The sequence below is a fragment of the Metopolophium dirhodum genome, chromosome 3, assembly GCF_019925205.1.
Source record: "Metopolophium dirhodum isolate CAU chromosome 3, ASM1992520v1, whole genome shotgun sequence".
In the NCBI taxonomy this organism is placed as follows: Eukaryota; Metazoa; Arthropoda; class Insecta; order Hemiptera; family Aphididae; genus Metopolophium; species Metopolophium dirhodum.
Genome location: NC_083562.1, coordinates 27,979,636 through 28,005,985, shown reverse-complemented (window position 1 = coordinate 28,005,985; position 26,350 = coordinate 27,979,636). Strand labels below are relative to the sequence as shown.

Genomic DNA, 26,350 nt, shown 5'->3' with positions numbered 1-26,350 from the left:
CGACGCTGACTGAGTTAGTTTGCAGAAGCGTTCGGGTGTCCGGTACGCAACCATCGAAAAGATGGCCAAAACAGCATCAGCGATGTCGACGGTAGTGGCGGTAGTGGCGATGGCGGTTACGTGTTTTTTCGTGTTAGCGGCCGGTCAAGATTCGGACGAGGCAGCGATGATGTTTTCCGAAGACGACACGTCTTTGGCGGCGGACGAGCTGACGGCCCGGCCGCCGTCGTCCCAGGACATGCCGGCATACACGTCGTCAGCTGGCCGCACTTTAACCGGCAAGCCGGCGGCCACCAACATACAAAAAGTGTCCAGGACGGCCAAGGCGGTGGACGCGATGTCGGCCATGGTGATGATGATGGCCGCGGCCACAGGTTCGGGCACTGGAACGGCGGCAGCGGTGGCGGTGGACAACGACACTGCGATTGACAGCGGACCCTACACTTCCGACCTGGAGTGGCTGTCGAACGTGTACAACCCTCACCGGTGGAACCCCGTCGAACTTCCGGCTGCTTCCATGCTGACCGTCCAGTGCCGGGACGTCATGAAGACTTACCTGGAAGCACTGCGCCGGGGATCGTTTTGGGCGGCTAAAAGTAAGTGTCGCATCAGACATCACATAATACCTATATTATACCTATGCGAGTTATGAAAAAGGTACTACGCGATACTACGCTTACGACTAGACCATGGTTGTTATGTACTTATTACCATACCTTATCCAAGGATGTTCCTATGTCTCAAACTACATTATAAGTTATAGTAATATACTTACTAGTTCAGGTGATTTTGAAGATCAATAATTATTTAATATTTTGATATCTTATATAATATCATTTTATGACTTATAATATAATAATTAATAAGATGGAACGTGGAAATTTAAAAATAATGTAGGTAGGTAATATTATACTCGTAATAGTACGATATTTGAAGTACCAATAAATCATTCATTTCGGTTAGAATAAGGCCTAGTATATAACTGTAAGATGTATGGCGTGCTTGTATACCACAGTATGACGGTCACAAACCCTTTGACCTCACTCAAGGCGATCAAAGTGTGCCGTAAATGTATAGAATATATTAACTATTGTAATATTCATCGTTGTTTAAACTTGCTGGAAACACAAACTCCGAGTTTTCAACATTAATAAAGATTCGAACAGATTTCTGTAACGCCTATGTAGTGTATACTATATTGTGTATTTGTGCGTGTTATTATTACAACTATCCAAGTCTCATCAACGTGACAGCATATTAACACTGTAATCATGTTGATAAGTATTAAATGAGTACCTATATGTCTTGACCGTGCAACAAACGGTTCTTTTAGTTTCTTAATGTCGAGTAGTCATTTGACATATTATTATTGTTGATATTAATTGTTTACACGGTTTTATAAGTGCAACAAATTATCTTTTAAATGTTTCGGCAATACAACTGCCAATTTATGAATTGCACTGTAGTAATGTATGATTCATTACGAGAAAGTTCGGATACTTATTGTCTGTAACCGTATTAATTTATTTGTACAATATTGTACATTAACATAATATCTCAAGGCTCATCGGTTGGTTAAGGAAATGTTGTCTGTGTTGTGCAATGTTCTGAGTCAATCGGGCCTATCTCTATATTACTTACATATAAATACCATGTTATTTAAGAAATTTACTGTGTATGACTTTTACTTGTTAGTCAATTTTCACGTTGTGATCCACACATTTTTGTCACACCATCACTTATTTATTATTTTAATTGATATCAATTGATAAAATACATTTCAGTTAGGTATTTGAATTAATATATAAAACTTTGATATACCTATTAATACCTTTACAATTATTTTACATTTAAAATGAAACGAACTATAAAAAAAAAAACTATAGTTTTCGTAGTAAATCGTATTGAAATACTTCAAAATTGGATCAAATTGTATAGTGAATGTGAATAAAGATATTTTCAGATAAATATATACAGCCAGACTGTATAAGTTATTTATATAATTTAGGTACTTGATTATCCAAAGCTCATATTTGTACACGATCTTTAAAGGTAATGCTCACATTGACACATTGATAAAAAAATTTGTTTACGCTTTATTAGCTCAATTATTTGTCATATACTCTAAACTTAATCATGCGATATAAACACATACTTAACTATTATCTATATACTCTATAGGTATAATATTAATACATGTAAAAATGTTAAGTGATACATTTCAGTGTCCAGATGTAAAGATATTGAATACATTGAAATACATCATCAATTTATGGTACCCCACAATCATATATAATATAATTTATAAGTCTTAGAGTCTGTATGTTCAGACCTCAGAAGAAAGTAAAACTATGTGAAGACAATAATATATAAATTTATGACGCCCTGGATAAATGCGAAAAAAACCAGTCGGACCACCTTGAACGAGAAACTCTGTGTTCAACGGTACTTTCCATTGAATCTTGTGATGCCAATAATTGCGTGTCGGTATATAAAAACAAACAAAAATACAAATTTTCTAAACTTCCGATTTATGTGTGTCAACGTTGTTAACGTTGATTTAGTTTCATATTATAACCTTTTGTACACGTCATATAGGTATACAATTCGTATTAATTTGGTTAGATTTAAATTCCTGGTATATCTGACTAAAAGGATCCAAACAAAATAATATTATTTTCTGCCAATTTATAATTGAAAATTTCCCGAAGAAAGCTCATTATGAATGTCTCAAGTGATCAATTATTGCGTTTCATTCCATTGTACAAATTAGAGTGGTAAATGAATGCATAGTTGAAAATATTGTTGGTTATATTTATATATATATAATGGTTACAGAAATGAAAGAAAATGTATTTCATGTTTAACGAATCAACCGTGCAGTGTTTATCGATACGAAGACAGAGAAAACGAATAAATATATTTCCTTGTTATTTATTTATATATTTTAACATTTTTATAAACTTGTGAAGTCAAACTTTTGCTTTATTTTCATCAAATAATTTGGTAGAGTTTGAATGCGGCTCATAAAAACTTTCTAAACTGATTTCGGAAATGATTTAAGACACGACAAGAGAATTCCGTTTTCAAACGACACTAAATGGCCGTAACATATTTTTTTATATACACGAACGAGTGTGGTTTTCTGGTGACAACTATGCCTTAAGATATGTTATTTAAACTGTGGTCATCATTTGTTTGTCTAAGATATATGTTTATATGTTTGTTTTGAATTAAGAGAAACCGGAATTTTTTTTTCCTCTCCAATTTCAATAGAATGTGCTATAAAATAAAAAATAATAGGTACGCATTGCCTACTAAGAAAATATTTTAGCGATAAATAACGTATAGATACGTGTTATATACTTAATAATTTGTCATAGGTATTTCAGTAGTTATTATTAATAAAAATCGACTGATTGACTTATGTAGTTATTGACTATTTTTGAAAAAGCAATTTCAATACTTCATTAATTACATTATTCAATAAAGTTATATTATTATCAATTTAAATTATGTATTATACTATTATTTAGCTGATGATGAGGAATTAGGGAAACATTTTAATGTAAGTAATACATTGACTGACGAACAATTATGGTTTCTACTTAAAAACTAATAGAAATTTAAAAATATTTTTTATGTATGCAATACAGACACGTACCTTTCATAATAAACTGTCTGAACAAAATCTTACTAATCGTAAGTATTGTTTTATGATCACAAAATTCTATACCAGGCCTTAGTTTTTACGAATTTGAGCACTTTTATAATTTTGATCGAAAACTTGTCTAGTGTAGGGTATTCATGTATAGTGGTACCTATTCGAAACTAATTGAAATAAAAATATGAAAAATTTAAATTTATATAATAATATACCAGTGACGGTTTACAAACGTCCTAAAAACAGTTCAGTAGAAATCTATTGATAGTGTTAAATTCCAAAATCGTTGACTGCCCTACCAATTTAACTGATCTTGCAACGAACGCCTTGATTATCATTTAAACACTCAGTAGTTTTATTAACCCAGGCTGAGTATCATATATTATGATACTCAATACGCAATTGGCAAGTGTAATTAAAATATTAAGGGCTATAATTGAAAGTTTGACGTGTATCACATTGACACATCACACATAATACAGTCAATTTGTTAAATCTCTCGAACAGTAAAACCACCGTACTTACGTAAGGTTAGGTTAGTCACCCATATAAGAACAGTTTGTATTTATAAGTTTATAAGTTATAACCATTAATCGCAGAACTTCGTAAAATCATCAGGAACGTTTTCACGGCCTGACTAGGTAGGTGTACCAATAAAATTTAAATTATTTTGATTTCTTAGTCGCTGAATATGTACTCTTAGCCTTGTGGCCATACACAAATAAAAAAGTATTCAATATTCATATTATAAAGTATATGTACACACAGACGAAGTCCGAGAAAATTATTGTTAAAAACTATTTTTAATTTTAATGCAACTTGCAAAGACTTGAGAGATGCGACGTATCGTTTAGTGACAGCCCAACGACACCCATAGGAATATATAATATTATGTTATAGTCTGTATTTCTATAGAACCAATTTAGCCAATAATAATAATATATAAATAAATAGCCATACTATGTAATAACAATCGCTACAATGATAATATATATCATATATGTACATTTCTAATCCGCGTATAGTCTAGTAGCTGTTTAAACGTTGCATTATTGCAACGCGAATGGAAAGTATAAATCATAATCGGCGTTCATCACTTTCACGGGGGCTTGATGCAATCGTCAATTATCCGATACACGTCCGATAACGCTGTCCGATAGGTTTAATTTAATATCAAATTAACATTAACATTAACGATAAAAAAGGTATCCGTAAAATATTTGTACTATAATCATTATACTAAATGCTTTTTCATCGCAATTTCGGTGTGAACACAATATTCGGTGTCCTGGCGATTAATCGTATACTTACTCCAAATAAGTAGTATAATACGATATTATATTATTATTATTATTATGTGTCTAGTGAACGAAACGGTCACCAGTCGTCGACCGTATAAATATTATGTACTTTATATTATATAGCTATATTATAATATAACCATATAGCTACGACCAGCCTGTTTCATCGTCCGGATAGCGACGCAGTGACCACGCATGCGCATATTATAATATTATAATAATTATTATTGTCGGATCGAAACGTTTGTCAATCTATATAATAATATCATATACCTACCTACCCGGTTGTTTGCCTATTCGTGCTCGGACATGTTCAATTTTTATTCGTGAACAATTTCAAAACATTCTGAACGCCTAGTTCAGGTCTAGTTTGAGAAACCGACGAGGACTACTGTCCGATGAAAGCCATAATACCTTGTAATATTATTTTAGATTAACATTTTACTATCAAAATAACCAAATCCGACGACTCCTCTCGAAAACCGGTTCGCAGAGTGATTCATATTCCATAAACATTTTTAATTTAATTCGGCTTCATAAACCTATACGAATGAAATATTATTATATATTATGTATAAATGCATTGCAGTTTTCTGCGTCTTTGTTGTGATATGATAATGATATAATCGTATTCAAAAAGTTAAAATATAAGTCAATTATTTCCAAGTGAAGAATAATCTATTCCACAGTATAACTTGTTCAATAGAATTAAATATAAATCAAACATATATTATTTGGTTATAGTCCTGCTGTGCGTTGGTTATTTTTTTCAGTTTTTTCAAGTTTCAGTATTTTCTTCCACAGTTTAACCATTTCTATAAGATGACTGACCACTGACGTCATTGTTTACCATGAATTATCAGTACCTAGAAACGTATTAGTTATTTAAAATCTTCACGGGTTTATAAAAGTATCTTCAAATACGTTTTTAAAAATTTAATTTAGTAAATAGAAAAAGAAAACCTAATTGACTAACAAAATACTTAAAATACAAGTTATTGTGAATTTTGGTTAAAAATGAGTTTTATTTAAATTTTAAATATGCAAATGGAGCGTGAACTTTTTATTTGTAATAGTGGTCAGTTAGCTATATGTCATATAGGTTAAAAGTTATAACTTATAATCTTGTGTATAATTGGTACGTATATAATTAATAATTACAGTATTTTATTAAACATCAAATTATATAGCTGGTGCCAACTGCCAATGCATTATGAATAGAAATTGCTGCCAAAGTTGTCTTAACAGTGAAGAAAATAATAAATACTATTGAAACTTATGGAGTTTAACGGACATTTTAAGAGAGTATACCATTTGAAGTTGACAGGACGCGTGCAGACCGTGACACTATAATATTATAATGTTTCGATGAGTACGCATCACGATTAAAGATAGTATAGATTTAAGATAGTACTATCTTAATCGTGATACGCATGGTCGCGGGCTAGCGAATAGATTTTGACGATTTCGTGTTTGAAAAACTATCGGGAACTGGGAAGTAATAATAGTAATACGCGTTATCGGTTGATTAGTATGAGGGTTACACAATATTTTATACGGACGTCCGATAGGTACCTATCTGGCAGACTATACCTATACTTATCTTATAAGTGTGCATAATACGATATCGATGAGAAAAATCGGAAAATATAACCACGTTCGTACCTACCTGTGTATGTACGCGTGTAATACCAACTATATTGTATTAAATTAACATAGTTTATAGTTCCAAAACGCGGAATCATTAGGTACTTACGTTGTATATTGTACGTTTCGTTTTATTATTGTCATTACTATAATACGCGAATCAAATGCGCGGTGGAAATTTTGTTGGTGATATTACAAAGAGCGAGAAAAAAATATGGAAAAATTTACACCGTTGATAATTTCTCGATTTGTCACACCGATATCACCGTGCACTTGTGATATTATTATCACGTGGACGCCGTGGACAACCATTTGCGAATTATCAAAAATTATAAGAACGAAGGAAACGGTAAAGTCACGCGCTTTCATATGGGCGGTCCGTGAACGTCTGCGCCCGCGTGTGCTGATACGTTTTCCTTAACAAAAAAATTTTTAGCGGGCGTATAATTTATTATTATTTTACGAACGCGAGTTAAAAATTAGTTGAACAAATAGCTTTCCGCGTTCTCTGTGTTGTTGTCATTTGTTGTTATTATTACTTACTTTTAGTTTTTTTACGAGTGTAGGTCGAGCGTTATTCACGCTATTCGTCTTTTATATTTTTAAATACCCGTAAAATTCGTACTTTATATTATTATTATCGTGTCAATAATGTCAACCGATATCAAATATATTATAGACACCGAGTGACGTATATAAAAGTGCTGATTATTGGCTGCATAATATATATTTTTTCGTCCGTACAAATGTAATACGTTGTCAATAATCTACCTATTTGGGCACCTACGCGTTGTATTTGTATATGACATCAGGGGTGGATCTAGAAATATGAAATGGGGGGGGGGGGGGGCTATCCGCCGGCATTAAACAGTCGTTGTTGCTCGAAAATAATATATTATTATAATATATAATATATAAGTATATACACGTCCAAAGGGAGAGGGGGGCTAAAGCCCCTTAGCCCTCCTCCCTTGGATCCGCGTCTGTACGACATTATAATGTTACTACAGTAAGTTGTGCGCAGACTAAAAAAGGCATATTTTTTTTTTTTATTTAAAGAAAAACAAATATACAATTATACATTTGAATTATCTATCTTCTGTAAACTGTGCTTGTGGTGTATAGATAGAGAGTTACAAAATTAATACTTATACTCGAAAAATTAAAATTAAATACAATTATTACGTAATTATGCAATAGAGAAAGAAAGAACATTTAAAAAAACAAAATAAATAAAGTTAACTTAAGTTATAGTTCATATAGTTCCATAAGTTGATCAGCTCGCCCAACCAACAAATGTATAAGTTAGGGATAACTTATTATTGTCTATACTCTATTTGAAAAACAAATTTAAATAATTTTAGCCATCTGATAGTATACAAATTTTATCGAAAATAATAAATTAATATTGACTGTTTAAAACGTTTAAAAAACTTAGTGGAGATTTTATACCTTGAGCCTTGGGGATGTTTACGATACTGTATAATAATTAATATTATACTTAATATGTACCTATGTAATAATTAATATAATAATAAAAAAATAGTAAATACAGATCATTTTTACAAGATATTTTGGTTTAAGTTTTAAAATGTTAAAACGATAATAACTATTTAAATTAAATATTTTATGAGACAATATAATATTTAACAACTAATAAGGTCAGATAGGGATTTGGTCCTCAAAAAGATGCAGGGCACACTGCACCTTGCACAGAACGTGTGCACACCAATGAGTATTATTATTTAACTTCAGATGATTATTTAATATTATACCTACCTGACTTTACCTGTATACCTACGTGTGCGTACCTACAGTCTTCTGTTTCGAATTTCATAATATTTATTTGCATTTTGATTATTCTGTGAACTTATGCAAGTAATATGACTTTTTTTATAAATATTTACATTTTAGTAGATTACCAAGACGTATATATTGTTATTAACTTGACCTGTATTATCATATAAGTAATAATAAAGTTATGTATGATGCGTTTCTACTATAATTTATGGATTATTGTTATAGCCTATATGTATAGTATATTAGTATGCTTCATACTTATTACTCAATAAATGATTTTTACAAATTACAATGCACTGCAATTAATAGGTATAACTTATAAGTAATATATTTATGACACGATACCGAGTGATTATCACGTATTATTCCAAACATAAACACCGTCATTGGATTAATCGATAGGCGATATCTACTTAAATTTCATTAACTCCGTGTACCTACGACACAGGTTACACAAATCATATAATTAGCAAATTACTTGTTAGTTGTTACCTAATAATAGTTATGTGAAAATTTAAAAATGCTAAAACGCACCAACAGTTCTGAACTATGGAAAATCTGAATAAATTATAGAAAAATTCTAGACTTGACGTTTTTCAAGAAATATTTTTAAACTGTTATTATATGTATATAAATATATAATAGTCTACAGAAAATATTATTGTTTGTCTTGTATTATGTTACTGCTATTAGTTACTACTTGCAAATTAATTGTGGATTCTACAAACAACTGTATTGTTTGTGTTTACTAATCACCAAGTTTATCATGACTTGCTGGTTTAGAAAACTGTTTTCGGTACCGTCACTTCTTTTGACACACGTAACGCGCCACGGATATTTAAAATATTTTCAAAGCCTGTGATAAAACAGTTTAATTTTATTCGATTCGAATAATTCGAATAATAATTATTTTACCCAACATATTAATTTTAATCCGTTCGCTCTTACGAACAAAGATGAAATTGTCATACTTTTTTTTTAAACTGATACAAATTTTTTTTTATGTTCATAAAAATACAAAAATGGGCACTATGACATATATGTGTTTGTAATAGGACATTTTACATTTTAAGTTTCCTTCATTATATTTATCTTAAGTTATAGAAAGGCCATATAAAATATTCTTCATTAAAAATGTAGTAAAAAAGGTGTTGGAAAGTATCTTATGAATCTTAGAAGTTTACTAATTAAATAATAACTGTCATATTATACTCTGCAATTGTAAATATAGCATGTGAGAAAAAAGAAAGTGTTTTATTTTTTTTTTTCGTATAAGATATTTGTTATTTGTTCAAGTCCAGAAAAAATTAGCCACTCCACGTTCATATTATAACGACTCTCGTAATCGTAACCGATCGAAGTTTCACCAAAGAGCAATGTAAATATATTTTTAAGATATTTAAGTGAACTCTGTTCTCAATCACAACTGTACTATTATTGTATCACTAAATATGAAATTGAAAAATGTGTTATATATATAAGAAACAAATTTATATTTTTAATAAGTAGACGATCAGTTCTTCAATCGGATAACCTTGAAAACAAATCGAAATTATCGCGGGCAAGCGTACATACACTCCATGCCATTCATACATGACCAACCAAGGTCTCGATTTCTTGACCAGTTTAACCACTTTCACGATAGCTCTAATAGGAGAAGGAAAAAAAACTAAATGTGAAAAGAAAGTATTTGGGCCACCCAAATCCTGTATTATGTATACCTCTGTTGGCTGACAACAAAAATTCCGCAAATACTAGAAAAAATGAATTTGATGGAAAAATCAACATGCTTTCAAGCAAAAAAAACCATATTTATTTTAATTCTTCCATTGACAAGACATTAAGTCTATTGTTTTTGGATTATTTTAAAATGTAGTCCTTTCATTCTTTGTATAACAGTTTAGTTACATCAATAGTCTATACCTATATCATGTTTTAGTGTTTTACAATTACAAACTTTTTCGCTTTAACTTTTTGCACTTATAACGTATGTAAATATATAATTATATAATGTATATTCTTAAATAAATTGAAATAATAACAAAATATTATTTTTCAGTGGCCGACGCTAGTGGACGTTACTCGTCACAGCTGTTTTTCGGTAATGATTTTTGGTTGGGATCTCATACTCTCTGCAAAGAATTACAGAACAAAGCAACTAATCAATACGTGCCACCTTTCGAGGCTAAATTCTATGTTGCGAAATTGGCGATCAAATTACATGATCAGTTGACCCCCAGAGTAAGTACTAGCAGCTATATCGTATAATAATTAACAATATATAATAATATGACAAAATATATATATGAGACAAACTAGAGAGTGCAAGTTGTATCATGCATGATACATTGTAATACAAACTTTGTACAGTTATGAGTTTATGATATTACTTATATAGTTATATGGTACCTAAACTATATGGGTATTATATAATAGGACCTGATATCTGACTAACGAGTAAAACCACAGATTAACGGTTGGTTTGATCTAAGTGGCGGGTATAATTTAGGTACCTATCTATTTTTATACTGTACACGTGTGTGGTACATTATTATGCATTATAATACGCGTTAGGACAAACGATGAGTTAGTTAGATGTGCTGTCACGAACGTAAATGAAAAATTATAGTACGTTACATATGGGTAAATAAAAACAAGAGTCATGTGATGACGATGGATAAAATATTACACCATGAGTTATTTAAATAAAATATACAAAAATGTCAAAACTCAAAGGTCATAAGGCTGTAGGCTGTCAAGATTTTCAAAATGGTAGATCGTCATTTATCAGAGAAAGCACAACAATCACGAGGGTCAACTGCCTTGATAATATTTATTCCTTTGTTGTCATATTAATAATACTATATACGTCAAATAGCAAATGTACACAACTTAAAACATTTAAATTTTTTCCGAAATTTTAACTAGGTACATTATATAATCTTTGTATTGTAAATTTCACATTTTATTATTTTCAAACTCAAACTATGTTTGTTATTCATGAGTAGGTATCGCTTACTGCGTAGTATAAACATTCGGGTGTTTATTTATTTTATTTTTTTTTGACACTAAAGCTAGGCTATTGCGGCTGGGATGATTTTTATTGATTTGCTTATAGACAAAATGTTTTAAATACATAATATTATATGCTCCATTGCTACTATATAACGAACGTACCTATAATAAATATTTAGATACCCAATAGCCCAAGTTTCCGTGGGTTAATTAATAAAAAAAAAAATAAAAAAATATTTAGATTAAAAAAAACCATAGCACGCTATTCCATATTTTTCCTCAACAAGGAAAATCTATGAATCATAAATATGTTTTTGTTAATAAGTAACCATGACAACGAAAATCTTACGAAAAATCGGTCAAAAACATATTTAAGTTAAAATAGGTAGGTATCAGGTATGATATTAATGATAGATATATTTTGTAAAAATAAAATATGTCAGGGTGTTTTAATATAAAATAAATATTGGAATGTCTTGATAAATATTTAATGCATTTAAATAACATGGTCGTATCAACAAATTATTGCTGTTATAGACTAGATTGATTTCACTCGGTCTGTGTATGCCGAAAGATTGCAGTTCTACAGAAGTGCAAAATATGGTTAGTGTTCCCAAGGAAGATAGTGAATCTAATTATCGGAGTTATAGCGTACTCAATGTCAGACCTGTGCCTGGTACATACACTCTGTGGTCGGATAGTAAATTTCAAATATTATTGTAAGTAAATATAGTTAGTTTAGTGAATTTAAAAAATACATTTTGATATTCACTTGGAAAAACACCCGATATAACATTAATTTCGATAATATTGATTGAAATATTTTACATTATTTGTAATAGTATGTTTTTTTATGGGTTTCAGGATTATTGTTGGGCTGGTAACTATATTGACAATTGTGGGATCAGGATATGAAATGATATTAGAGGGTCGAAAAGCTAGAGAATTCAAAAAAAGACAAATAGTTCAAGGTAACAATAATGAAAGCGATTCAAAAGTAGAATTTACATTGGATAAAATGCAAGCAATTGAAAAGATGCAAAATATGAAGGGTTGTGGAAATGATAACGGAAACTTAGACGAACCAGACTTGTTATTTAAAGGTAATATATCATAAAAAAATATTACGTTTTTAATAAATTAAAAATTAATATTTATAATGAAAATAGTTCAATGATTTTTTTCTCTTACCCATTTGGAAATTCTATTTAATTTTAACATACATTTGCTATATTGAGAAAAAGAGAGGTCAGAGAGAAAAAACAAATAGTGCGCTGAAACCCTCTTAAAACTTTTCAAATGTTTTTAATAACTAATTATTCAATTATAAATATTTTTGTTGTTTCAATAAATTGTCCTTCAGAATGATATTTATTATTCATCAAACAGTTTTCCTACACTTTGTCATTCTTCATAATAAGGTAATTTAAATGTTAATTTATTTTTGTACCTATTCAATTTTGTTATTCTTTATTTTATTTGTTTGGTCATTTTTTGATAATTAATATTCAATAACAGGCTACCAGCATTAGTATATGAATATACAATGGATCAATATACTTAGATGTATTGTGAACTATGGTAAAAATATATTGAATAGAATACGATTATTACAATAATGTTAAAAACGTATTTATGAATCCAATAAGTTAAATTTGACTGTATTTTTTCTGTAAGTACTTATATCTTGATCTGTGGGGTGAGTACCTTCCCTCTCTGTTATATCAACGCTATTCTCCATCAAAAAATTACTTATTGTATAAAATGTTTGTATAGATTGTAATTATTCTTTTAATAAAAAAAAAGAAAAAAAAAGTACTTATATGGTACTTGTACTCGTATCTTAAGCCAAAAAAATCCATACATATACATTTTTTTTGTGAAAATCTATTAAACTTAATAATTAATATAATAGCCTATATACCATATTAAGTAAAAAATAATGTTTTTTGATTGACATTTAAAATTTTTTTGACTGGCGCCTCATTTCTACTATATTTGGGTACGACAAGTTGGTACCTAATTTCATTGTACATGTAGTAAGCACAAATGTTGACTGATGTAGATTTATAATCGTATTGACTATGTAGTATAGTATTCTACATTCTACATTAAATAAATTTTTCTATAACTATATTTTAATACATTTTGCCACATGTTTTTATTTTGCATAGTCAGTCGCAACGAACAAATTCTATTAGCTTTTTCGGCTGTAAGCAATGGTCGAAAAATTTTACATTGTGGACCAGCTCCATCTGAATCGCTAACTTGTGTGCACGGACTTCGATTTTTAAGTTTGGCTTGGGTTATTATGGTACACACGTACTTGCAAGTATTTTCAATCGCAGGTGAGTTCAACGGTTTTATATATGCATGATTAATGGATTTAGATTATGATAACGAAAGCTAATGACTAATAATATATTTTTCTTTGATATGTGTGTAGAAAACAAGATGTTACGGACATTAACCGAAAGGAACTTTATGTTCCAAACAGTGAGCAACGCAACGTTTTCCGTGGATACTTTCTTTTTTATCAGGTAAAATAATTAGCGATTGTAAACATTTTATGATAATTTCTAATTTAACGTTGTCCAAATTTGCAGTGGTCTATTGGTTACGTATTTGTATTATAAAACAACCAACAAAAAAGACGGACCAGAAATAGCCGTATCTCGAACACCGAAATGTAGTTCTTCCATTCTGAGAAACGATACAATTAAATTTTTCAAATTGCTGGGATATAGATTTATCAGGTAAAAATATAATATATAAAATGTATTATGAATACATTTTTTACACAAAATAATTATAAGTACATAAGTTATATTATTAAAATATGATAATTTAATCTTGAATAATTGGAACTAAATAAGTACATATTATATTTTATACTTTATAAGTGAAACTTTCAGTATTCGAATATGAAGAAAAAAAATGTCTATTAAAAATAATAAAAACATTTTTTTTTCGCGCCACAAATTTTCTCTTTAAGGTCAATCCGAAGAGCGAAGAGTACATAATAAATTCGAATGTTAATATATTTATATTATTGAATTCGACTCCACCAGTTAAATATGTTTAGGTACTGTTGATTGTAACAAATTGTATTAGTCAACTTATAATCTATATGTCTTATTGTTACTTCATATTCTATTATGATCTTGATATTCAATAATTAGAAATTAAAAGTTCATTATTTCTTAGTAGTATAATAATGATAATTTTACAGTTATATATTTTGATTGATTAATTTGGTCTTGTAATACAACATTTGTATTAAAGAAGAAATGCAGTACAATTACAATACATTTTTCATAAATGTAATAAAAAAAAACATTTTACATTCAACTTGAACTACGACAGTTAAATATAATCGGGCATGGCAGAAACCTACGGGCGCCCAATTATAAATTCTGCCAAATAAGCGTCCAAACTAGGCCTTCGGGCCTACTCCCAGACATAACGCCATACGCAAAAAAAAAAATGTAAATATAATTATTATCGACTAAAATTAAAAATCATGCGTTATATGTACCGATTATCCAACCGGACCAGGTCAGTTGACGACAATTTTCTATCATTGCATACACAAATTTCGTAAAATGAAATAAAACATTGCTATTACAAAATATTATGTACTCACCGCTAGGTATAAAAAAACTATTAATTAGACGTTCAACACAAATTGTATAATAATTATAGTTTCAATATTACATAGGTTAATAGCATTGCGTTTAGATTATACACGTTGCTGTCCATTATTTATGATTATAATGATATTATGCTCGTATCGCTATTTAAACATTTTAACTCATTCATGACCCTATAGTCCGATGGATATTGCATTTGTAGTAGATAATATACCGAAATATGTGTAATCACCAATTATTGGTGCACAATTATAAAATACATAATATCGTAATACTCGTATAATATCGTTAGATTTTATTTTAATGGCCCACAAAATACAAAATACGCATGACAAAATAATGATAGGAAATGATATCGCGTAACAGGTACGTCTGATAACTATAATTTCGGTTATGTTATATATTTCGTTAGAAGCACATGACCGTTAATATGAGATTTAAAACGTCGCGATCAATCCGTATAATATACGACGAGAATGTGTGCTGCCGTACTTGCAGCAGCAAACTTGGATGGTAACGCTTGTCTAATCGGAAAAGTATTTTGCAAGGACCTACTTTTACTCGTATAGTTTGTATACATCGATGCACGACGAGTTCAAGTACGTTCAAGTTATTTTTGTGATATTTTTTCTCTTTCGTATATATTATAATATGATATTGCGTAAAAATATGGACAAGCTTATAATATGTGCAAGAATATTATACCTATACGAAGTCACAATATAAACGATTCACACACTGCACGTGTGTAATGTATATACGACACGCGGTATAGATACAGTCCGCTAAGACTGGAAAATTATTTATTCTCCTCTGATCGCTACATTAATATTTAGGTTGTGTCGTATCTATACTGTGTATACAAACTTAATCAAAATTGTTTTGAGTTTTCTAGTTTAGTGTAGGCTGCGTAGGCTTACTCGCAGTCCTCCCCTAGTAACCCATTACCCAATATTGTAAATGATTGCATTTTATGTCCAAATTATTTTTAATACATTAATAATGGCTATAGTGTAATAGCAGTAAATATCAAAACTAATATTTTATTACAATACGCGTTTCTTAGTGGTCATGAATTATACATATACACAGAATTATAATATACGTAACGTATATTATAATTAAATATTTATCGTAAAGACAATCGGGAGTAATGAGTTTTTATTTAATGTTTTTATAAAAATAAATTAAACGTGCTAATATTGTAATATTATTATATTTCTTCCATTATTCAACGGTTGTTAAAAAGAAAGAAAAAAGTGTTTGATAATTAAAATTAATATTGTAGTGAAAGTAGATAATATTTTAATCACATTTTGTGTACGCATAATATTTCCGTTCGCATAAACTGTTATAAAACACAATTAAACGTAAATAATATTTTCTATTGTTATGAAATGTATACGTTGTAACTAGAAAAACGATACCATCAAAGTACCTTTATTGAACAAACTCACAATTGTAATCATGGTGTGTTACTGTGTTCATTAATATTGTGTATTTCGTGTGCAGCGTGTATCATAATTTATAACAATATAATATAATATAAACATGTATAATTAAATTATCAGTACGAACTGTAACACGTTTTATCATTAATCATAGTATAATGGTCAATGGATATTATTTGGTATTCTGAGTTCCAACTAGGGATAGTAACAATTATTATACGCATACTATTAGGAAATGAGTTACAAAAAAAAAAAAAAATGTTTGTTGTTTTTGGTTATTCCTGTTTATTTTTCAAATTTCAATGATTAAGTTGCTGTATGTTAAAATGATAAATTAAAATCAATAATGGTCAAAAACCATGATATGAAATTTTCAAAAATATTTTAATAATAAGCTCACCAATTTGTCAGGTAAAATTAAACCGTTCCTATTCTAATCTATAGTATAATTAGCAAGTTAATACCTAAAATAAGTAGAAATACGCTAATTTTACTAAAATGAATCCAATTAAAATATACAAGTAAATAAATAATATGCGTTACCATTGTTTCATATTTACCTGATATCTCATGACTTCGGGGCATTTGAAAATGTCAAAGACAAATGCTCCTTTATAAGTAAATATTTTATATGTACCTACCTACGTGAACAATTATCATCAAATTACATAATATATGTTTGAAGTATAATATCACTATAGCACAGTCATAAGTTTTCGTGTAATTTTTCTTTTGGTTATTTTCTTTAATCGTATTTGTTCACACGCATATTTTATGTGGTGGTCCGGTGTTCGTAAATTCGGATTTTGTAGTACACGTGTGAAAGTTTAGGACCACTTTCGTTTTTTATTTCGAAAACATTTCAGACAAAAGAGGAGTAAACCACTATAAACGTCTTTATTATATGGTCGTGGAGAAATAAATGATGATACACAGATACCAAAGTGGTCTTTATATTAATCGTTTTCCCATTTTCTTTTCTCGTTAAAAAAAAAATGATCAGTTATTACTAATAATTATCGAATTTAACTATTTCACTTATTTTCAAAATTATCCCATTATTTAACATTATTCTTAATTGGTACTTCAACCCATTTAACTTTTAATTTTTTTTTTAATATACTTTTATTATTAGACTCGTTAAAGGTGCTTCATTACTCATTAGTTTCATTTGAACATCGAACTCCGGTAATAATATAATATTACTGGTTAGAATCTTTTCATATTCAATTTGATCATCTTCCGAAATTGATCATTAGTAATTAGTATACTATATTTGCGTAGTTTACCGTTTAAAATGTGTTATTTTAACTATGTTCGATAGACATGAAATAAATTAAATTCCGATCATGTATGTGTCAAAATTGTAATGTACCAACATATTAATTTTGTAGATTAACGCCAGCGTACATGGTCGTCCTTTTAATGGCGGAGGTGTCTAGCCGATGGCTTCGAAATACTTCCGTATTTGAACCAGAGAACAACAACCATATTAGTTGCGCTGATTATTGGTGGAGAAATATGCTATACATAAACAGCTTGTATCCCAGAAATGAAATGGTGATTATTAATTAATTATTTATCTACTCATTGGGCATAAGTAATTTCAAACATTTTATGTTTTTTACAGTGCATGTTGTGGAGTTGGTATATGTCCAACGATACGCAATTCTATGTTTTAGCAGTCATACTACTTCTCGTTTCTGCCAGGTAAATAATTAATCATTGACCTTAAAAATGCTTTAACTATATTATGTATGGTATATTGTATACTATATGGCCATAAAGGTACCATTGAATTAAAAATTCATTGTCAAATATTGAGCCCTAAAGAGAATTTCAATAGTTACATAAAACATGAATGCATTATACGACTAAACGTATACAAGAGACATTTCGTTTCTATTGATAGATGAATAGAAACGGAATAAAATTGCAAAATTGTATCATGGATAAGTCAATTATTATTTTTTCAATGACCGATTTTATTCTAGGCATTTCAAAGGAGCCGTTATTGGATTGGTGGCGTTCTTAATCGGATCATGGGTCGTCACAATATTCGTTGCAGTGCATTACAATTTTAGAGCAAGGTAAATTGTTATAAAATAAAAATGTCAATAAACAATTTTTCCCTGGGTCAAAGAGCTTAAAAATGTATTATATGCAAGGTTCCTCAAAATGTATCATTAAAAAAATAATAAAGATATGTATCTTATATAAGATATGTATATAGGCTATAGGTATAATATTTTTAGAACCAATTGAAGTTCAAATGTTAACAAAATTCATTAAAATCACAAACATTAGCAAATCATTTTGTAGTTAAATATTTATAAAATGTTCAATTTTTATAGCTAAGAACTGCAATTTTAAAACAAAGTTTCTCATAAGTCATAAGTCATAACTAATCCATACTGTAAATAAAAAATATAAAAGTACATAATCACAGTTTAAATTCAGATGAAATTAGATATAAAAACTAAGAATAATGATTTTAGTTATGTTGTTGTAATTAAAAAATATAGTTTGTGAGTACTTGAAACTTTAAAAGTTTATTATTATACTTCATAAACACAAATGACATTTTAAAATTTTATGTTTTCGCCAAACATTATTTCAACCTACTTTATTTGTAAAATAAATTACTTTAATATGTACTAATAATACCATAATAATATATACTTTGTAATATAGGTTAATAGACCGTTTTCGCTCAGAAACATTTTTTGTATACAATGATATCATTGAATTCAGATTTATCACATCCATTACAGTGACCTACTTAACACCTACCGTACAGCAGAGTGGTTCCCACTTGCCCACATTTTTTAAAATTTGATTTAGCTAATGTGATTTAACCTAGCTAGTTTTTCATTATAGCTTGACAATTACAACATAATATAACAAATAATAAAAAAGATTCTTAAAAAAGGAAAACAATTAGTCGTGATAGATTTTTTGATATTACATTAAACGATATTATTTAATACAATTTTGTAATTACAATTTATAATATTAATAATAGTATGTATTTATATTTTTAAAGGATAGAGGAACCATTTGGATTATTTGATCAACTTTATGATAAACCATGGTCAAGACTTGGGCCTTATTTATTTGGCATGTTCGCTGGATGGTTTTTGTTTGTTACCAAATGCAAAGTGAAAATGTCCTTCGTAAGTATAATTCTATTATTATAAAAACTTAAATATACATCTAACTTAAAATAAATTATAGTTAGATTTCTATTTTAATATAATGTATTTTTTATTTAAAAAGTAGGGAAATGGGCATAAGTAGTTGATGAGTCGTTTCAATAGTTATATTTGCATTGAAAATTATAATTAGTAGTAGCGAAACGAATAAACTGTTTGTTTAAAAAAATAGCCAAGGATTAATTAATTATATTTTAATTAAAATGTATAATTTTGGACGATCGCTTATCATAATGAGTTCTTAAATAATTAATTATAACTATAATCATATTAATACATCAGTTGCCAGTTACTGTTTTACTTAATTTTAATTTTAAATGATGCATTTTTTCGTAAAATATTTAATTATAAACATTAATGTATAACATAATTCTAAAAACTTATACTATTTTTCGAGAATTTACGAGCACACTGATAATATATTAGTCATAATGTTATGTTATTGTGTTCAGAATCTAAAATAACTAAACCATATTAATTAACAGTAGGCACATTACACTATTTTACGAAAATGTAATGTAGGTAAATTCAATTTGATATTAATTTAGTTATCATTAAAATAAGTTTCTGTTTCAGTTAACCAAAAAATGTTTAACTGCGTGGAGTAATTAATATTTATATTTGTGTGATTGATTGTTTGAGTATGCTTTGAAGTAGCTTTGAAAATCATAACGTTTCTTAGTTCATTACAAAAACATAAAAAAAAGTACATAGGTAGTGACATAGTATACTGTATACATTACATAGTTAATAGTTATTACTTATTATACAAAAGTTATAAAACAAAATATGTCGCTACCTTATTAAACTTAAATTATTTCATTAACGGTAGACTTTAACTACCGCTTCGTGAATATCCTCAAAGTCTCGAATAGATGAAAAGTAAACCGATACGACCTATTCCGTATTCGTCCATATTTATATACTTAGTTTTATAATTTTTTATGATTAATAAATCGTTGTTTATACGTAGATAGGCAAATAAAAGAATTTCAACAACAACTATCATGAATTCTCGTTATAATGATACACATTACAGTTATCGGTTGACATTAATAAGTAATTTATTAAACAAATCTAATAACTATTTTTTCCGATCACTTGACATTGATAAATATTATATTACGATGATCTGCTCTGGGATGTATCATATTGACCGTATACACTATATACTATACAGTATAGTACACATAGTACTTTTATTTTACGAAGATCGAATCATAATAAATGTTTTTAATGGCGTATACCGACATAAGTTTTGGTTTTTTTTTTATTGGAAACAGACCCCCCTGTGGAAAAAACTTCACCTATTTTACCTATATGTAAAAAAAAATGGTTGCTTTGAGGAGATTATGATGCCCTAAACAAATATAATTACTCATTAGTGTATCAAAAAACAATTTTTCTGGTCAAAATATTATAGTCGTTGTTTTACGTTTCATGTATATGAAGGTAATTGTCCGGTAATTGATTATTAATTTCATCGCATATCATATTGGACCTGTAATCTATATAGTACGTAACCATCTATGCCTCCAACCAAATCTTATTGGAAATAGATAAACCAATTCAATGTAATAATTATTATTATTGACAAATAAAATAAATAAACGATGGTTTGAATGAATAAAGGCGTTAAATGATATCAATGGAATAGCCAGGGTGGGTGTTTTTTGCATTTTGCTATAGTGTCTATTGCATTATAACACTGACTATAATAAATATAAATTTAAAAAAAAAAAAACGACACTAAACACTTTTAATCACTCGTCAACTTTTAAAATAATATATTAGTATCGTTTGTACACGTATCGTATATAATATATCTATTATTATCTTTTACAATATCGTGTCGGCATTACGCAGCTAACTGTCGTGCTGGGCTGGTCCCTGTTACTTTTCAGCATGGCGTACCTAGTGTACGGGCTTCACTATAATAAATATAAATTTCAAAAAACAACACTAACACGTTTAGTCACTCGTAAACTTTTAAAATATATTAGTATCGTTTGTGCACATATTGTATATATATATACATATAATATATATATTATCTATTACTATATCGTGTTGGCATTTCGCAGCTAACTGTCGTGCTGGGCTGGTCTCTGTCACTGTTCAGCCTGGCGTACCTGGTGTACGGGCTTCACGTGGTGCACTTAGACCTAGCCGGTTCCGCCCTGTATGCATCCGTCGGCCATTCAGCCTGGGGCGCCGCGCTCGCCTGGATCGTGATCGCCTGCTGTACCGGTCACGGGGGATGTGTCAACTCGGCGCTGTCGTGTCGCCTGCTCCAACCCCTCAGCCGTCTCACGTACTGCGCCTACTTGGTGCACCCCATCATCATGGCCATGACCAACTTCCAAATGGACGGCCCTCTGCACCTCCACAATCTGATCACGGTAAGTGCAGTCAACTACGTATACAACATAATTATATAATACTGCGTTATATTAATACAATATTTTCGTATGAGACAAGTAGACAATATAGTTTCCAAGTTTTTAAGATCTATTCTCACTAATTCAGGAAACACTTCAAATTAATTATTATTATTATTGTTGCACAAAAGCATAATAACACGTCGGATCACTTTTTTTCTTTTTTAAATGACATACCAATTATTATTACGACGACGATGATTGCAATCTTGCACGTATACGTACTTTCACTAGCATCAAGAGACAAGATGTTATTTAATTTTTGTGACTAACTCCAAACGTATAACTGTAGTAGGTACATCATATTATTACTACATATAACAACATAAGTATAGTACTGCGTAATACGGGCGATCAAAGAAAGTACAATAAGTTTCACGGTGTGCTGGTGAATAAGAGATTTTACATCGTTGAAGCGTCATTTTGCCCGTGAACACTAACGAACGGCTATTTATGAATTCTGAATAAAAACGGAAATATAATATCTATAGATATCACACAGGTGAGTCCTGGATGCAATTTATTATTCAGAATAGTTGTGATTGATGTTGTGTGTGTGTGCTCACGTGTAAAGCGTATAGGTGCAGGTAAATTTAATTGTCATGACGTATAAATGATTTAGTACGTAGAAAATCATAAAGGAAATAAGTATAGTAATATTGTTTATTGTTTTTACAAAACATTATTGGTGACAATTGATTTGTGATTGATAATAATTATAAATGTTATTACCAGACATATCTAACATATAAAATCAATTAAAAAACAAATATTTTATTACTAAAAAGGTATATATGTGTCAGTAGAGAAAGTAACAATGATTTATTATTGCACGTTCGTTTATACAACTAATCGTTAAAAATCCATGAACCTAAAATGAACAATATTGTAACGTAACGTATTTTGTCATGCCTGAGCTGAAAATGTAATATTCAATGTCAGTTGAAGTGTTGGAAAATGAAATTTTTTAGTCTAGTGGAAATCCCGAAGTTACCGTCCCAATTAGATTAATATTTAATATACATGAAAGTATTGATACATTTTGACTAATATATCAAATACTAGCTAGTAGTAAGTTACACATACAACTGCTCCATAAAAATGTTGATAAATTTAAATATCGAGAACAGTTTATTGTAAATAACTACTGAGGTTTGACAAAAAAGTATGTGTGGGAACTGGGAAAGCAATTTCAGTTTTGGGTGAAATGCAGCTCTCGCCTGTGGCTTGTGCTGAAAACGTTGTCTGTGACTGAAAAATAACTCACTTACCGCCCTTGCAACATAATATACTATCAATTAATCCAAATAAAGTTTATATTTTTATCATAACTGTTTGGGGATGAGACATAAAAATACACTTATAACTTAATAATGAATGAGTGTTAACTAATTACATTTATACGAATGTGTTTTTCAGATGATATTGTACTTCGGTAACGCAGTAGCGTCTTTCTTGTTGTCCTTCTTCATTTCTCTTACATTTGAAGCACCTGTGGTAAACCTGCTCAAAATTATGTTATCACCACCGCAGATGAAGAAAACCTCGATGGAAAAAAACAGTTCCGAACTACAAGACTCGTAACACTCAAAACTGTTATATTATATTATATATTTAATAATAGCAATAGAAATAATACATCGATAAAGATGTTTAAGTATAGTTTATATTAAATTATTTTCTAATATTAATAATGGTATTTTAATGTAAATTATAAAATATGTTTTCCAATAAAATTGTTAAATATTTTTTTCCACCCTCCAAAACCCTTCTATAATTCCTTGTCTTATAATATTTATATTAATACATTATTATACAATTTTACTGGATATACCTAAGGCTGGACACTGACTACGTCGATGTTCAAAAAAAGTCCTAATATTGTTATATAATAAATTTGTCATTTTTGTAAGTTGTCGTTAGAGTAGTTGAGTCATTAGAGTCGGGATAAATGAAGATATAATGGACACCACAAAGAGTATTCATGGAACAAAGACGTTTGTCATAAAATTTTATGGCAAAGATATAATTTGGTCTCTTATTGAATGTAGGATAATAAATTAATTATATGTTCAAATTACATGTGATATTTTTTTGAATAAATTTCACAAGCTCTAAATGATGTATATTTTTCCAACACAATTAATTTTTATAATAAGCTAGAACCAATCATCATTAATTTTGTATGTTAACACATTTTTGTGATTAAGTAATTTATATATTATTTAATTCTAATGGAACCTAACATATATATAAAAAAATAAATAATATTTAAATTCATCAAATAATAGTGGATTTGAAATATTTTAATGGTAATTTCATATTGAGTGACAAATAATTTTGAATTGAAAACAAATATAATTTTTAAAATATCAAACCAATGAATAAAAATCCTAAGACCGGTGTTTCCAAGCCACCAACATCATTCTTTCTTGATGACGTAGAACATATTATAAGCTATAACTCTTCTTAAACAATAAAACCTATTGATTGAGATAAACAATTTGGAAATGATTAAATTCTTTATAAATCTTATAATACTAATGTATTGTTTTCATAGTTTGCTATCACACAACTATATGTTTTGTACATTTTAACATTTAATTTAATTTACTTTAGACACGTGTAGATACGTTACATTTATTAAATATTAAATTTTAGTACCTATCCTGTTATTTCGAATTGAATAACACTATTAACGAATATTCGTATTTGTGATACATTGTATCAATATTGCATATACAACGCGCCGTGTTATAAAAATATAAATAATAATATAATATTAATATTGTTATAATTTTTTTTTTATTAAACATAAAATATTTTGATTTTTCAACCCAAGTACACATTTTTATTTTCATATTATTTTCTTATAGAGTTGTCAGCAGATATGTGGAATTTACAGTTAAAAAATGTTAGATATCTACATTTATGTAAAATTCATTAAATGTATACATTTAATTTTAGAATAATTTTTTTTTGATTAATCTTATCCACCTAAACTTTTTCCTTAAATTGTTCAATTTTTCATGCCGATATTAATTGAAGGTTAATTAATTTTTATTTTTATTTTTAAATATATTTTTTTAGGGTAAAATTTGCATCAATAGAGATAATATTTATTTTAACTGATAAGAACAATATGTTATGTATAGTTATGATTATTGAGCTATAGTAAGTAAATATTAGAAGCTAATAAAAAAAAAATAACAAAATAACCATTATTTTAAATAAATAAATAAGTAAAAATAAACTATACGAATACAGTTAATATATCCAGTAGCTGATTTTACAACAATGTGGGTTTTTTTTTCTTTCGAGTCTGCATACATGATATACCTAAAGTGGAAAGAATTATTCAATCATCAACTCTGAGGGTGGTAAATGTAATATGCATGACATGATAATACATATTATATGAATCAAATGTTTTGTATATAATACATGGCATTTTCTTTCTTTTAATTTTTCTAGGCTTTGCTAGGTTTAGTATTATAATATGAACATTGGGTATCTACCTATATTTTTATATCGGAATTCATACGAATTTCAACAGTAAAACCTTAGATTTTGCGTACATGTAATACTCGAAGACAATTATAGCACTTTAATAATACAATTATGATTTTCCAATTTCCGATCAGGTTGATAAAAAAAATAATCAATACTTATATTCTACATACAACTACAACTAAAATAATTGATAAAAATGAATACATTCGGTAGAAAAGTGGATCTGCAAGTACAAATTTTATTTTTTTCAGAAACGATTAAAGAACACCATAAAATATTTTTAATTAATATATATATATTTTTAATTATTACAATATGAGATTGAAGTATTTGGATTATAAATACACGGATTATTTATTTCACATATAAAAATTAATGTTTATGTGCGCGTAAAACTAAAATATAACAATACATATAATTTAAACAATTATATTATGTTGTATTAAGGATGATTGAGCAATTAAAACAAATATATTGTATAATATATTAAACATTATATTACTGCTTTAATTCAAAATATTGCACTTACTTTTCAATAGGTAGGCTCTTAACGTCTAAATTAACGAGATTGTTATTATCGAACTATATGTAAAAATTTTAAAAGTTAAACTAAATATATATTTAAAAAAATAAAATATGTTCGTAAAATC

General features: G+C 28.8%; 1 protein-coding gene across 1 annotated transcript; it reads left to right on the top strand.

Moving 5' to 3' along the window:
- LOC132940158 (nose resistant to fluoxetine protein 6-like) lies at window positions 1-23,923 on the top strand. The gene is made up of 13 exons (XM_061007602.1): window positions 1-596; window positions 10,472-10,653; window positions 11,965-12,146; window positions 12,292-12,530; window positions 13,602-13,775; window positions 13,874-13,967; window positions 14,034-14,183; window positions 17,926-18,091; window positions 18,162-18,241; window positions 18,526-18,621; window positions 19,578-19,707; window positions 21,831-22,148; window positions 23,607-23,923. The coding sequence occupies exons 1-13, from the start codon at window positions 62-64 to the stop codon at window positions 23,769-23,771; spliced, it is 2,511 nt and encodes an 836-aa protein (XP_060863585.1). The 5' UTR covers window positions 1-61; the 3' UTR covers window positions 23,772-23,923.
- Window positions 23,924-26,350: the final 2,427 nt, after the last annotated feature.